Source organism: Oncorhynchus mykiss, chromosome Y (genome assembly GCF_013265735.2).
Source record: "Oncorhynchus mykiss isolate Arlee chromosome Y, USDA_OmykA_1.1, whole genome shotgun sequence".
In the NCBI taxonomy this organism is placed as follows: Eukaryota; Metazoa; Chordata; class Actinopteri; order Salmoniformes; family Salmonidae; genus Oncorhynchus; species Oncorhynchus mykiss.
The window spans coordinates 7180158-7196515 of record NC_048593.1 but is presented as its reverse complement, the minus strand read 5'-3'; the positions used below and the strand labels follow the sequence as shown (position 1 = coordinate 7196515).

Sequence of the window (16358 nt, the reverse complement as noted above, 5' to 3'; positions counted from 1 at the left end):
GTCAACATTTTGAAATTCAGGGCATTTGCATGGATGGATGATGTGCAAGAGTCGGTGAAAATATCTGTGTGTGTGTGTGTAAGAGAGTGTGTGTGTGCCCAGCATCCCACATAGTTCATGACTTGATTTCTCTTGTAAATGATTTGATTTCTCTCTAGAGAAACGACACGTTGGGCTCGCAAAAAAAACATTTAAAAATACATGGAGTTCAATTAATTGAACCGGCGTCGGTTTCTTTTGATTGTGTGGCAAGACATAATCAAAGCCATTCAACCTCAGAAATAAACCTTGAACTTCAGAGTGCTTGTGATGTGGCAGAGTAAAAAGACACCTTGCGGTCTTCATTCTTTCTCTCTAAACCTGATTTCCTACCATCATATACCGGTTTCTCTAGTCTAGTAAGTTGAAGTACATCAAAACATATATTTAAAAAATTCTTCAAGAAATCAGTGGTGGTATTTAGCCAAGGCCTATATATATTTTTTCTCTTTTATTTAGCCTTTATTTAACTTTGCAAGTCAGTTAAGAACAAATTCTTATTTATAATGAAGGGCTACCCAGGCCAAACCCTAACCCGGACGACGCTCGGTCAATTATGCGCCGCACTATGGGACTCACAATCACAGCCGGTTGTCATACAGCCTGGAATCTAACCAGGGTCTGTAGTGACGCCTCTAGCACTGAGATAGTGCCTAACTTGCTGACCAAACCAGACGAGTGTGTGCGGACAGGTCGAAAAGCATTCATCCACAGATAGGAATTCAGTTTGCCGTTTTTTTCTCATCATCTCTCCTCCTTCCTCAGGCTTCTTTAACTTATTTTGGACTTAATATGCCAGTTGGCAACCAACTTTACAGCATTACTACAACCTACCGGGGTTATATGCTACAATCACCCACGTGGGTATATGCTTCTAAAAACATGAGGAGATGGGAGAGGCCGGACTTGCAGCGTGTTGAGCGTCACAAATAGAGGCGATTTCTATTTAGCGCCTGGCCACGCCGACGCTCGCGAGCAGTGTGGGTGCAATGATTGAATAACATGTATGTGTACATTTATTTTGCAACACTCGAGCACGCGACGAGTCTGGTCTGGTCAGCATGTTAGACCGCATGTTAGACATCAAGATTAGTCCAATTGTCGAGTGACTTGAAAGCGATCAATTGTATAAATGACTTAAGTAAAAAATACTTTAAAGTACTACTTACAGTAAGTCATTTTTGGGGGTATCTGTACTCTACCATTTATATATTTGGCAACTTTTACTACACTACATTCCGAAATAAAATAATGTACTTTTTTCTCCATACATTTTCCCAAATGTACTTGTTACATTTTGACAGGAAAATGGTCCAATTCACACACTGCCCCTGGCTATCCGTCAATAACAAAAGAAAATTGTGCAGTCTGGTTTGCTTAATATAAGGAATTTGAAATGATTTATGCTTGTACTTTTTATACTTAAGTACATTTTAGCAATTCCATTTACTTTTGATACTTAATTAAACCAAATACTTTTACACTTTTCCTCAGGTAGTATTTTACTGGGTGACTTTCACGTTTACTTGAGTCATTTGCTATTAAAGTATCTTTACTTTTACATGACAATTGAGTACTTTTTCCACCACTGAAAGTGAACAATCAGTTGTGTAGCTACTCTTAGTGTAGGCACACAGTCATCCTCCTCCTTCCTCTCCTTGTACTATCATATGGCAGGGTAAAAATACACTTTGTGCTCTTCACTCCGAAGCCAATTTCCTTGTATCATATACCCATTGCTCTAGTAGATAAAAATATATATCAAAGGTCTTCAAAAAGTATGCTGTGTGTGTGTGTGTTACATCTTCATCAAGATGAGTTCTACTGTCAATGAAGCCTTATTGATAGCGTTCAACCAGTCACAGCCGATATCAACCTACTGAATCACAGACTAGGCTAACCAGTGTTGTATCCCAGACTTCTGGCCTCTTTCCTCTCCACTGTACTGCTCCATCTCAGCAGGACCTCATTTCTGGGTCTGGTTAGTCCAGCTGACTGTTGTGATTGTTATGAAAGAGAACGGAGGGGACGCACCCTGGCCGCTACTTCCTTATGGCCCCAAACACCAGCGATTACACACCACATGCACTGTCACTGTCCGTCTGTGCCCTTCAACAGGGAAATGCTGATGTCATGTTATGGTAGGGTTACTGTATATGTGTGTGATGTACAGTAGGCAAGGGGGGGGGGGGGGGTAGCCAGCAGATCCAACACCTTACGCTTGCTTTCATCTGCACGACATGGTAAAACAGGCCGTTTGCTTAAATTAGGACACTGCGGAGCGGGTGCGAGATATGGCTCGGAAAACGTACCTCAATCAAGGGATGAGAAATCTGTAGTACTCCAAATTGTCCCACTATCCCAAATGTTACACAGAGAAGATTGAACGACTACTAAAAAAACTAAAACTAAAGCAGGAAGCACCAGTGACTTTGTCAATAAAGAAAGTGGTCAGAAGAAGCAGATGCTAAGCTACAGGACTGTTTTGCTACCACAGACTGAAATATGTTCCAGGATTCTTCCGATGGCACTGAGGAGTACACCACATCAACAAGTGTATCGATGACGTTGTCCCCACAGTGACCGTACGTACATACCCCAACCAGAAGCCATTGATTCTAACCCGGAAGCTAATAAGAAATCCCGCTATGCCCTCCGACAAACCATCAAACAGGCAACGTGTCAATACAGGACTAAGAATTAATTGTAATACACCGGATCCGATGCTCGGCGGATGTGACAGGGCTTGCAAACTATTACACATTACAAAGGGAAGTACAGCCACAAGCTGCCCAAGGACACGAGCCTACCAGACAAGCTAAATTACTTCTATGCTCGCTTCGCAGCAAGTAACACTGAAACATGCATGAGAGCATCAGCTGTTCTGGACAACTGTGTGATGGCACTCTCGACAGCCGATGTGAGTAAAACCTTTAAACAGGTCAACATTCACAAGGCCACAGGGCCAGATTAATTACCAGGAAGTGTAATATGAGCATGCGCTGACCAACGGGCAGGTGTCTTCACTGACATTTTCAACCTGTCCCTGACGGTGTCTGTAATACCAATATGTTTCAAGCAGATCACCCTAGTCCCCCCCCCCCCACACACAACAGTGGTAGGCCTGATCACCGACAACGATGATACAGCCTATAGGGAGGTCAGAGACCTGGCCGTGTGGTGCCAGGACAACAACCTCTCCCTCAATGTGATCAAGACAAAGGAGATGATTGTGGACTACAGGAAAAGGAGGACCAAGCACGTCCCCATTCTCATCGATGGGGCTGTAGTGGAGCAGGTTTTTGCATGAGTCCTCAGATCCTTAAAAAGTTCTACAGCTGCACCAACCTGACTGGTCGCATCACTGCCTGGCATGGCAACAGCTTGGCCTCCGACCGCAAGGCACTACAGAGAGTAGTGCGAACAGCCCAGTACATCACTGGGGCCAAGCTTCCTGCCATCCAGGACCTCCATACCAAGCGGTGTCAGATGAAGGCCCTAACAATTGTCAAAGACTTCAGCCACCCTAGTCATAGACTGTTCTCTCTGTTACAGCACGGTACCGGAGCGCCAAGTATAGGTCAAAAAGACTTCTTAACAGCTTCTCCACCCAAGCCACAAGAATCCTGAACAGCTAATCATCAAGAACCCCTATTTTACATTGCTGCTACTCTCTGTTTATTATCTATGAATAGTCACTTTAATAACTCTACTCGTACATATTACCTGGACTAACCGGTGCCCCGCATATTGACTCTGTACCAGTACCCCCTGTATATAGCCTCACTATTGTTATTTTACTGCTGCTCTTTAATTATTTGTAACTTATATTTTTTTTACTTATCACTTATTTCTCTTAAAACTGCATTGTTGGTTAAGGTCTTTCTTGTAAGTAAGCATTTCATTTTAAGGTCTACACCTGTGGTATTCGGCGCATGTGACAAATACAATTTGATGCAAAATAAACATTGTGGACCTTATGGGAAAGGCCTTCATAATCGATTAAATTGAACTAGCTTCAGTCACAATGTGGCCACGTCAAAACAGAACCGATCGCTCAGGGAGAATTCAGTATGTTTCAACGTAGTACAGTAACGGAAACTGCAACATTGTAACCATTCTTACTCAGACAAATGTTGCAACCACGTAGCACCTTAGTTAGCATAAGCCTGCATCAAACGTATTAAAACATCTGGACTCACTGAAACATCAGTATGGAAGAAACTGACGAGTAGGGATTGTGAATGACAATGACAAAGGTCCAATCATTTCCACGGGAAAGACCATAAACATTCCAAGACACTCCTTTACAGCCAATTGACTGCACAAGAGGTGGATTCAATTCAGCGGTCATGTTAGATATCATTCAGAGGCCCAATCCCCGGGGTGACAAAATAATATTCGCCGAGAAAAGTAGCGGGGGTGACATTGTGTTGACCCAGATCCTTCAATTTCACTGGAAAGATCCCGCATAAATCTGGTTGAAGCGAATAATATATTATATATATATATATATATATATATATATATATATATTATATTATATGTCTTTGTCACATCCACTTGCGGGACTGTGGGACTTGAGCTAAACAATTTAGCCTACTATCCCGGCCAAAAAAAAAGCTGAACCTACCCAGAAATTCTCTAGGAAGTAGGGCGTTATCATCTTGGTTTCTTCTTCTTTTCTCTCAGCAACTATATTCTTGTTTAATTTAAATTCAGGCAATTGCTCCGCCGTTCTCCGTTTCAGTTGTTTGCCTTTTGCTCCTTTTCCCTACGCTCCTCTTTCTTCTCCCTCCCCAACCTCAGACTCCACCTCCTTTAGGAAGCGAAAGGCAACTGAATTCAATCTTTCTCCTCCAAAAATTCAGACGAAGAAAACAGCGCCACCCATGGTGGGAAGAAAAACAACAGCAGTTTCTGTTCTGCACTGATATTCTAGAATGGGTTCTAGAATTATACTGAACACGTTTTTGTGTGTTTTTTTATTATTATTATGAACACAACAAATACAACCCCCCCCCCCCCCCCCCCCCAGAAATATACAAGCTAAAGTACATAAACCTAACAGTGGTATTACATATCAATATTAATTTTCAATTTGTTACATTGTTTTATGGTGCGTATTGCTTTTTTGTTTTTACATTTACTGATAATTTCAAAATAATATTTAAATTCTATCTTAAATCATATGAAGAGGGGTTTGTTCTCTGCCCACTTAATTTTATGGATGAAGAATCTTCCATGAAAGATGAACAAATTAACAAGGAAAGTTAAATCAGGTTCCATATCATTTGGATCAAAATAAAACATATCAGAGTCTCTCAGATTAACATTAATAGTCGTTTCTTATAAAATAAAATCTAACTCACTCCAAAATCTTCTGACATAAGAACAGTCCCAAAATAAATGGTCTAGAGTTTCTGAAGGGTCACAACCACAAAATACACATTTGTTGTCAATAGCTATTTTAAATCTGTGTATAACAAAAGGTCTTTACAGGGTAGATTCTATGAATGAGTTTGTAGGATACTTCTTTCACCTTATTAGATATACAATACTTACCAGACAACAACAAAACTTTGTTCCAGTTTACTTGTCCTAGGGCTGCATTCCAGTACATTTTAGCAGAGGGACATAGTTCCTTATATACATGTTATTACATTTATAGTTTAAAATGTAAATTCCTTCTAATTGTATTGAGGCTACAAAATCCTCAACAGTTGCACTTGGAGTATTGTTATATTCTCCTAAAAGAAGAAAAGCACCTTTAGGGGCAGCTCTAACAACAATGTGATACTCCTCAGGAGTGAATGTAATATTGTGTGTTCTCCTAGAATTCTTGATAATCATATAGTTGGCCATTATTCAATAATTGTTTAACCCAAATAATGTTGTTGTCCAACCAGTTCTTGAAAAATAAAGACTTGTTTTTGTATTTTATGTCTTTATTATTCCAGAATGTATACCTATGTGGGGAAAAATTGTGTTTGTACATGAGGTTCCAAGTTAGAAGTACTTTTTTATGAAAGTTAGCAAGCTTAATAGGGATTTTACCCATATCAACATTGCATTTGAGTAAGAATTCTAGACCACCAATCTGTTGGAATATTAAATTAGGGATTATATTCCAAATGCAATCCTTATTTCTTAAATAGTTTTGTATCCATTGGATCTTAAAGATTATATTAGAGGTTTTAAAATTCAGAGCATTCAACCCTCCCTCACTTTGGGTGCTACATATTACCGCTTTTCTTAAATAATGAGGTTTATTCTTCCATATGCAGTTAAATCATTTAGTATCAACCATTTTAGTTACTGACAGGAACATCTAAGGCAAGGGAGGTGTAAACTCATCTGGACAGACCTTCAGATTTTGATAAAAGCACATGTCCAGATAAAGAAAGATCTCTTAATAACCAGGAGTTAAATCTCTTTCCAATTTTCTCTACAATAGAAGAGAAATTTAAGTTGGCCCTTTCTTTTTGATCTTTGCTAACTTTAATACCAAGATATGTGATCACATATTTTACAGGGATATTAAATACTGAGTTTAAGCCACATCTTTTCAACCCAAATAAATCACATTTCCTAATATTCAGAGATAAACCAGATACATGTGAGAAGGCATTAATGCACTCAATAGCTTTGAAGACTTCATTATGATCTTTAAAAAAAATTGTGGTATCATTAGCCAATTGTGAACATTGTATCTCTTTGTCTTGTATCCGAATACCCCTAAAACTATCCTTATTTATATGAAGTGCCATAACTTGTGACCAATACATAAGGAGAAATTTGGCATCCTTGTTTAATTCCACGTATAATGTAAAATCTCTGAAGTTCCATGGCCCGTGGAATGTTGTCCCACTCCTCTTCAATGGCTGTGTGAAGTTGCTGGATATTGGCGGGAACTGGAACATCCCAAACATGCTCAATGGGTGACATGTCTGGTGAGTATGCAGGCCATGGAGGAACTTGGACATTTTCAGCTTCCAGGAAATGTATACAGATCCTTGCGAGATGGCCATTATCATGCTGAAACATTGAGGTGATGGTGGCAGATGAATGGCACGACAATGGGCCTCAGGATCTTGTAAAGGTATCTCTGTGCATTCAAAATTGCCATTGATAAAATCCAGTTGTGTTCGTTGTCCGTAGAGCACGCTGTTTAATCAGCTTCTTGATATGCCACACTGGTCAGGTGGATGGATTATCTTGGCAAAGGAGAAATGCTCACTAACAGGGATATAAACACATTTCTGCACATTTGAGAGAAATTAGCTTTTTGTGCATATTGAACATTTCTGGGATATTTTATTTCAGCTCATGAAACAGTGGACAAACCCTTTACTTGTTGCATTTATATTTATTTTCAGTGTATTTTAATGTTCTATATTGCTGTGATGACTATCAGCCTGTGGGCAAGGATACCAGGCTATGCAAAAATGTTTTATAACATTAGAACCACTGGGTATCTCATTTCACCTCCTTCAGGGCAGTTAGTACAATCCTTTTCTGTGTCATGTGGGCTATTCTCTTTGGTGGACCTCTCGGTGCCTGTCAACTACTAACTATTGTTCAGTCATTATCGCATGAATGGGAGATAGAGAAACACTGCTCTAAGAGAAAGTCTTAAGACTGGTGATGCTATGTAAGAGTGGAAGGTCTTTCCGTAGCTATGTAGTTCCCATTAACACACTTATCTGGATACACTAGGCTGCAACGGGCTCCTCCATAGGGACATTACACTGCCGTCAGACAATCACCTCGCCTCTAATTGTCTATGGTGGATGAAAGTATGGGGTCAATGGGGGTAATCGATAACTGGTCTATCCGACCTGATGTTTACCAGGTTCAAAACCATTAGATCAAATTAAAGTGCATTTAAAGTGCATTTAAAAAACTAACACTAAAGTAACAGAAAAGAGCAGTCCCAGACTTATGTAAACAATTTATTCTCAACTATGTACAGATCCAAGCAGTGATTACCGTTAACATCCATCACATCATACAAATGTCATTACAAAATTACTACAGTACAATATAGATTCTTTGCATGATCCAAAATATTTGGTGGCCCCGAAAATTATTTTACCTTTAAAAAAAGGTCCAATGCAGCTGTTTTTATCTCACTATCAAATCATTTCTGGGAAACAATTAAGTACATTTTAGTCATTTAGTGGACGCGCTTATCCGGAGCGACTTACAGGAGCAATTAGGGTTAAATGCCATGCTCAAGGGCACAGACATCTTTCACCTAGTCGACTCGGGATTCAAAACAGTGACCTTTCAGTTACTGGCCCAACGCTTTCAATTAAAATGGTCCAAAATAAACAAAAATAGCTTCTTAGCAAAGATCGATTTCTCAAGCAAAAATGTTGCTTGGACTGTTTGGGAGTGGGGAGGGGAAAACTGAAAATTAGCTGTTATTGGCAGAAAGGTTTATTATAACCCTCTTTCTTATTGGTCTATTAGCTAATTTACCTCATGGTGATGTCACCATGGAAGGTCAAAACTCCATCCCACCAAAACAGGCTGAAATTTCAGGTGGCCTTTTCAAAAACCTCTCGCACTAAAAGGGCATTATAATTTTCACAGTATTATTCCAGTCTCATAGTGTATATAAAACAGTTAAATAAAGTTTGACTGCACTGGGAATTTCATCAGCATTTACAGAAACCAGTCAAAAGTTTGTCTTCATTTTTACATTTTACATTGTAGAATAATAGTGAAGACTTAAACTGTGAAATAACACATATGGAATCATGTAGTAACAGAAAAAAAGTGTTAAATAAATATTTTAAATTCGAGATTCTTCAAAGTAGCCACCCTTTGACTTGATGACAGATTTGCACACTCTTGGCATTCTCTCAATCAGCTTCATGAGGTAGTCACCTGGAATGCATTTCAATTAACAGGTGTGCCTTGTTAAGTTGATTTGTGGAATTTGTTTCCTTCTTAATGCTTTTGAGCCAAATCAGTTGTGTTGTGACAAGGTAGGGGTGGTGTACAGAAGATGGTCTCTTACCAAATGGGGCTAAGTCCATCTTATGGCAAGAACATCTCAAATAAGCAAAAAGAAACTATGGTCCATCATTACTTTAAGACATGGTCAGTCAATACAGAAAATTGAAAGAACTTTGAGTCTTCAAATGCAGTCGCAAAAACAATCAAGCGCATTGATGAAACTGGCTCCATTGAGGACCGCCATAGAAAAGGAAGACCCAGAGTTACCGCTGCTGCAGAGGATAAGTTCATTAGAGTTAACAGCCTCAAATCTGCAATTAACTGCACCACAGATTGCAGCCCAAATAAATGCTTCAGAGTTCAAGTAATAGACAACATCAACTGTTCAGAGACTGCATGAATCAGGCCTTCATGGTCAAATTGCTGCAAAGAAACCACTACTAAAGAACACCAATGAGGAGGAACAGACTTGATTGGGCCAAGAAACATGAGTGATGGACATTAGACCAGTGGAAATAGGTCCTTTTAATGAGTCCAAATATAAGATTTTTGGTTCCAACCGCCGCGTGAGACGCGGAGTAGGTGAACGGATGATCTCTGCATGTGTGGTTCCCATCGTGAAGCATGGAGGTGGTGGAGTTATGGTGCTTTGCTGGTGACACTGTCTGTGATTTATTTAGAATTCAAGGCACACTAAACCAGCATGGCTACCACAGCATTCTGCAACTATACGCTATCCCATCTGGTTTGTGCTTAGTGGGCCTATCATTTGTTTTCAACAGGACAATGACCCAACACACCTCCAGACTGTGTTAAGGGCTATTTGACCAAGGAGAGTGATGGAGTGCTGCATCAGATGACCTGGCCTCCACAATCACCCTACCTCAACCCAATTGAGATGGTTTGGGATGCGTTGGACGGCAGAGTGAAGGAAAAGCAGCCAACAAGTGCTCAGCATATGTGGTAACTCCTTCAAGACTGTTGGAAAAGCATTCCAGGGTGACGACCTCATGAAGCTGGTTGAGAGAATGCCAAGAGTGTGTCAAGCTGTCATCAAGGCAAAGGGTGGCTACTTTAAACAATTTGAAATGTTTTAATTTGTTTAACACTTTTTTGGTTACTACATGACCACGTGCCATTTCATAGTTTTGATGTCTTCACTATTATTCTACAATGAATGAAAATAGTCCAAATAAATAAAAATCCTTTAACGAGTAGGTGTTTCCAAACTTTTGACTGGTACTGTATCTAAATAAAATCACTAGTTTCTTACATTATTCAGCAAAAAGGGTGAAGGCAGACTTGGGAGAAATTCTAGTCAAGTTTTTTTTCTCTCATGGCTAAATGAATTAGGCTATTGTTAGAGGTGTTCTTTAAATGAGACATTCTACTGCGGTTGGTTGGTGCTGTAAAAAGATTTTTCAATAAAGCTATTTTTGCTCCTCGCTTCTTCAAAATGAAAGACCTCAATTTGCAAACAAAGCTGTAAGCCTATTTGTTTTTCGCTTAATGTCCAAGGTCTTTCTTCCATTATTGGAAAACATTATGAATCACCATCATTACAAATCACCATCAAAATCATCCAGTTGTTATCAAGGCGTCATGTACATATTACATTTTAACACCACCTAAAAATGTCTTACAATCACTTTGCCACAGTTGCAATAATTATGTGCAAGTTCTCTTCCTAATTTCATATTCCTCAAAGTTACAAGTCAATTTGAATGTCTGTGTCTGTACAATTATTCTTTGACACTGACTCTGGGTGTGTGTAAGTCTGTGTCTTAATGGTGAGCTAGCACACATATCAAAACACAGTGAACTGAACACCCATGGACAGGTATATGCTCTGTATTCAAGGGTTAAAGCAGGAGAGGCTTACTAATCTCTTATCGGTAAAGGGAGATGGAAAAAAGGCATACATTTGGAAAATAACAAGAAAAATAACGGTAAACATAACCTCCTGAGGTTACTACAAACAAATATTCAAGTAAAGAAACTACATCATAGCAGCGGCAATATCGGTAAAACAGCACACAGCACACCGGTTCTGCGGGGGACACAGATAAAGCTAAATCCTGGACTAAACAAATACTTCAGTGGATATTCTCCATTCACCATGCTTTTTAGTCCACCACTAGGTTTAACCTGTGTCTCGGAAACCGGCCCTCCTATGTTTGTATTTTTTTAAATTCAGTGTGACAAGTAGTGGTAGGACGAAACCAATCAAGCCATGCCTCATCCAATTTTTTACATGCCAAACACCTGGAATGTGACAAAAACTAAATTAATTTCAACTTCAGGACACAACAGACATGGCACAAAAACAACTACAGAATCAAGTGCCTCCATATATCCCATGATGTCTTATTAGCCTGGTGAAGTGAAAAGGAACAATCCAGTTTGGATCTAACTTGACATACCCCATCATTTTGTTTTTTTTACTAGTGTTAAAATGTCCTATTAACTACATGTTACCAATGAGTAAAACCTCCCATCAATACAAAGTTACAAAAATAACAATACAAAATATATAATAATAATAATAATAACAACCTTAGTTTGTTGGCTTTGGAAAGGGTTTGTGGCTATATCTGCAGTACTTCATATCCAGGCTTAGTTTACGTACACCAGTTATCTTTTAGAGCATTTCTGATATTGAGAATTGTATATTTAAAAACAGGTCAAATACACCAACAAGTTTAAAAATATATATATTTAGAAGTGACTATACCATATCGAATACCCAGTGAAGTAATACATGAGGTGTTTAGTGTTATAAGTCTCCTGTAAATGAATACTTTATGAGTACGTAAATGTGTGGGTCTACTAAAGTATGTGTATGTGTAGTCTGTTTGAACAAGTGCTTCCAATGTTCTTTGTGAAGGGGGACAAAAATACTACAAAATGATTACACTCACCTACAGAGTGAATCTGATTAGTTGGTTGGGCATAAAGATGCTTTCTCCCCTACCCAATCTCTGACAACCATGGGATAAAATCAGGCAATCAACGACTTCAAGACTTCTGTCAAAAACAATAACACTCCAAAACAAAAAGGAACCAAAAGTAGGTCAAGCGTCACAGTATTTAACAAGATAATACATTTGGATGTGGGCTACGGGTAAAAGGTTAAGGGGGAATAAAATGCTCCTGCAGGTATGTATGATACGAGGTCCAATATTGTACGTCAACTAAATGGTTTGGGAAGTAAAGGGCCACCAACACGCGAGGGATCAAGCATTAGAGTACGCTGCATTCAAAACGGTCATTACAATCATCCTCAAAGGTCGTGCTTTTAAAACAAAAAGCAAAGCCACAATAACAGAAAAAAACAGTACAAGGAAAAATATATATATATATCATTTAAAACAACGATTTGCTTGCTGTTGAGTTTTGGATCGACAACCAACCAAGGTCAGAGACAGACACGCTATCAAGAGTGCCATAGTCCCAGTAGTAATACTCAAGGAACAAAGGAGGAACACGTTCAGCCAAAGCCCTGTATGCCTTTTCTCTACCCCGCTCCCTACCTCCCTCCTCTGATAAGGTTAGAAATACGTCTCCACGATACAAAGTTTTGTTTTCAGGAAAGGTGAGAAAGATGGAAATTGAGATTTTAAACAATATGAGTCAGGTAAGCATCTAAGAGTCTGATATTATGGCCGCTAGTAAAACGTCCATGCATGCAGAGAACACGTCACTTCCACAGCACAGAACAGAGGCAGCCTGAGAAAGTTGACCTTAAAGTTATGACATGTATGAAGCAGTGTTCACGGTCTCTTTTTAGAATCACAACCAAAACCCTGCTAGATGGATTCAACTAGATGAGAATATAAAAAAAGGTAGTTTCCAGACTTGTATGTTTTCTAAACCTGGTTCATGCTAGACACTGACGGGAAAGCCTCTGGTAAACAAAGGGGTGGTGGAGGGATAAAAACCTGAAAAACAAGAAACTACATGGTTGTTTAAGAAACCTCATCACAGGGCTACACAAGAAATACCACAACTATCCGATGACGCCACACACTGACGTCACTCTAACGTTGTACACCAACTGTCCTCACTTCCAACTTTGACGCAAGCATGCTACTTAGTTATTTCCTGTTTTTAAGACAAGTCACTTTTCAACCACAACAAATAAAAATCATATGCACTTCTGTCTGTGATGTGCGTTTGACTGACTGGTCTAGGCAACACAACTTCTGACCTGCCTATAAAGATTTAAACTCTGATATTACTCTAAATATGCACTGACAAGATGTTTTATTAACTCAATGTAATTACTTTGATGACTACAAGAAAATACATGCTATTCTTATTCTAAGATATGTAGAGGCTGTTTCCCAAAGAAAAAAGAAAAACTTGCTGGTTCGATTTTTGAAATTAATGATAGTATCAGCATTTACTTTACTCAAATACCCTCTGCTGCTGTTGTTTGGCTAGCAGCCGTCCTGGCTGTTGAGGATACTATGTTGTCTTTGAGACCATTGACAACATTTCCATGCAACTTCCTGATTTTTTTTAACCACCCCTACATACATTTTATGGTTGGTATCCTCCAGTCTAGTTCTACACCAAGACCCTCCCTCCCCATTCCCCTGAGTGACACTTTCCAGCCGATACGTATTGATTAAAAAGCTCTTCACTGACTGCTTACCCTCAAATCAGCACTACCCCCTCTGTAAATATAAAACCATGATTTTAACACAACTAAACAAAAGTTATCCCCGTATTTTTTGTTTTGTTTAACGTCGCTGGAGAGCATGGATGAAAGAAAATGTTTAAAAAAGAGACGAAACAAAAAGCTAAGCTGACATCTTTTCATTACTGATTGTGATGTTGAAATGATTAAATACATTTTTCATCCCTTGATAAATTTGGCCCACCGGTCCCCATGTCCCCCTCGCCTGTTGCGTGGGGGGGCGGTGAGTGCCTCGGCTGGCTAACACCTCCCTCCCACCCCGCCCATCCAGAAGGTTGAGGAGGGGTCACGGTCTGCACCCCCTTCCCTCCCCAGCTGACAGACCCTACCCCCAGTAAAGGGTAACATGTTCCCTGGGTATAAGAGGTTCCAATCCGTCGTCTCCCATAATGAATGACCTGGTAGGAGAGAGACAGAGGGAGACCAATATTAATAGAAAAATATGCTTTAATCCCATCCCCCACACATGCAGATCCTTCGAACATTTCATTCCAAAATTTAATTGGATTAATATGGAAATGGTCCCCCTTTTCCTGCTATAACAGCCTCCACTCTTCTGGGAAGGCTTTGCACTAGATGTTGGAACATTGCTGCAGGGACTAGCATTCAGCCACAAGAGCATTAGAGAGGTCAGGCATTGATGTTGGGCGATTAGGCCTGGCTTGCAGTCATCGTTCCAATTCATCCCAAAAGTGTTTGAAGGGGTTGAGGTCAGGACTCTGTGCAGACCAGTCAAGTTCTTCCACACCAATCTCTACAAACCATTTCTGTATGGACCTCGCTTTGTGCACGAGGACATTGTCAAATCAAAAACAGGAAAGGACCTTCCCCAAACTGTTGCCACAAATTTGGAAGCACAGAATCATCTAGAATGTCATTGTATGCCGTAGCGTTCAGATTTCCCTTCACTGGATCTACGGGGCCTAGAACGAACCATGAGAAACAGCCCCAGGTCATTATTATGTTGCTTCAATATATTCACATAATTTCCCTGCCTCATGATGCCATCTATTTTGTGAAGTGCACCAGTCCCTCCTGCAGCAAAGTACAACATGGTGCTGCCACCCCCGTGCTTCACGGTTGGGATGGTGTTCTTCGGCTTGCAAGCCTACCCCTTTTTTCCTACAAACATAACGATGGTCATTACGTCCAAACAGTTCTATTTTTGTTTCATCAGACCAGAGGACATTTCTCCAAAAAGTACGATCTTTGTCCCCATGGGCAGTTGCAAACGTAGTCTGGCTTTTTTATGGTGGTTTTGGAGCAGTGGCTTCTTCCTTGCTGAGCGGCCTTTCAGGTTATGTCGATATAGGCCTCATTTTACTGTGGATATTGATACTTGTGGAAATTCTGGAGGAAACGGGTAAACAAGGTCTTTTGCTCTGGGATTGATTTGCACTTTTCGCACCAAAGTCCATTCATCTCTAGGAGACAGAACGCATCTCCTTCCTGAGCGGTATGACGGCTGCGTGGGCCCATGGTGTTTATACTTGTTCATCTGTACAAACAAAAGTACACGTGGTAACTGCAGGCATTTGGAAATTGCTCAAAGGATCAACCAGACTTGTGGAGGTCTACAATTTCTTTTCTGAGGTCTTGGCTGATTTCTTTTTATTTTCCCATGGTGTCAAGCAAAGAGGCACTGAGTTTGAAGGTAGGCCTTGAAATGCATCCACAGGTACACCACCAATTGACTCAAATAATGTAAATTAGCCTATCAGAAGCTTCTAAAGCCATGACATAATTTTCTGGAATTTCCCAAGCTGTTTAAAGGCACTTAGTGTATTGTAAACTTCTGATCCACTGGAATTGAGATACAGTGAAATAATCTGTCTGTAAACAACTGTTGGAAAAATGACTTGTGTCATGCACAAAGCAGATGTCCTAACCGACTTGCCAAAACTATAGTTTGTTAACAAGAAATTTGTGGCGTGTTTGAAGAACACTAAACTTCCAACTTCAACTGTCTATATCTGTGTATTGTTATTCTGTACAGGCTTCCCTGTTCTTTGTGTTTGAAATTCACTGCTCGCCTGAAGGACCTTACAGATAATTGTATGTGTGGGGTACAGAGATGAGGTAGTCATTCAAAAATCACTATTATTTCAGAGTGAGTCCAATGCAACTTATTATGTGACTTGTTTAGCACATTTTTAACCATGAATTTAAGCTGATTTAAGACATTTATTTACATGAATTTACTGACTTAAGACATTTAATTTTAAATTAATTTGTAAAAATGTCAAAAAACATAATTCCACTTTGACATTATGAGGTATTGTGTTTAGGCCAATGACAAAAAAAATCTAAATTGAATCCATTTTAAATTCAGGCTGTAACACAACATAACGTGGAAAAAGTCAAGGGGTGTGAATACTTTCTGAAGGCACTGTATATCAACTAGAGGTCGACCGCTTAAATCGGAATGGACAATTAATTAGGGCCGATTTCAAGTTTTCATAACAATCGGAAATCGGTCATTTTGGACGCCGATTAAAATGAACCTTTATTTAACTAGGCAAGTCAGTTAAGAACACATTCTTATTTTCAATGACGGCCTAGGAACGGTGGGTTAACTGCCTTGTTCAGGGGCAGAACTACAGATTTTTACCTTGTCAGCTCAGGGATTCAATCTTGCAACCTT

The 16358-nt window shown here is 39.7% G+C and overlaps 2 protein-coding genes across 2 annotated transcripts in view; both read right to left on the bottom strand.

Moving 5' to 3' along the window:
- Positions 1-4876, bottom strand: part of LOC110509573 (FCH and mu domain containing endocytic adaptor 2) — a 96714-nt gene extending 91838 nt beyond the window's left edge. Inside the window, exon 1 of the mRNA XM_036968253.1 lies at positions 4673-4876. Within this exon, the coding sequence (XP_036824148.1) occupies positions 4673-4705 (33 nt within the window). The 5' untranslated portion in view covers positions 4706-4876. The remainder of the gene's footprint in view (positions 1-4672) is intronic.
- Positions 4877-10254: 5378 nt separating this feature from the next.
- The window catches only part of LOC110509572 (transportin-1), a 72474-nt gene continuing 66370 nt past the window's right edge, over positions 10255-16358 (bottom strand). The window contains exon 25 of the mRNA XM_021590529.2: positions 10255-14112. The gene's annotated coding sequence lies outside the window, so the exon portion shown is untranslated. The remainder of the gene's footprint in view (positions 14113-16358) is intronic.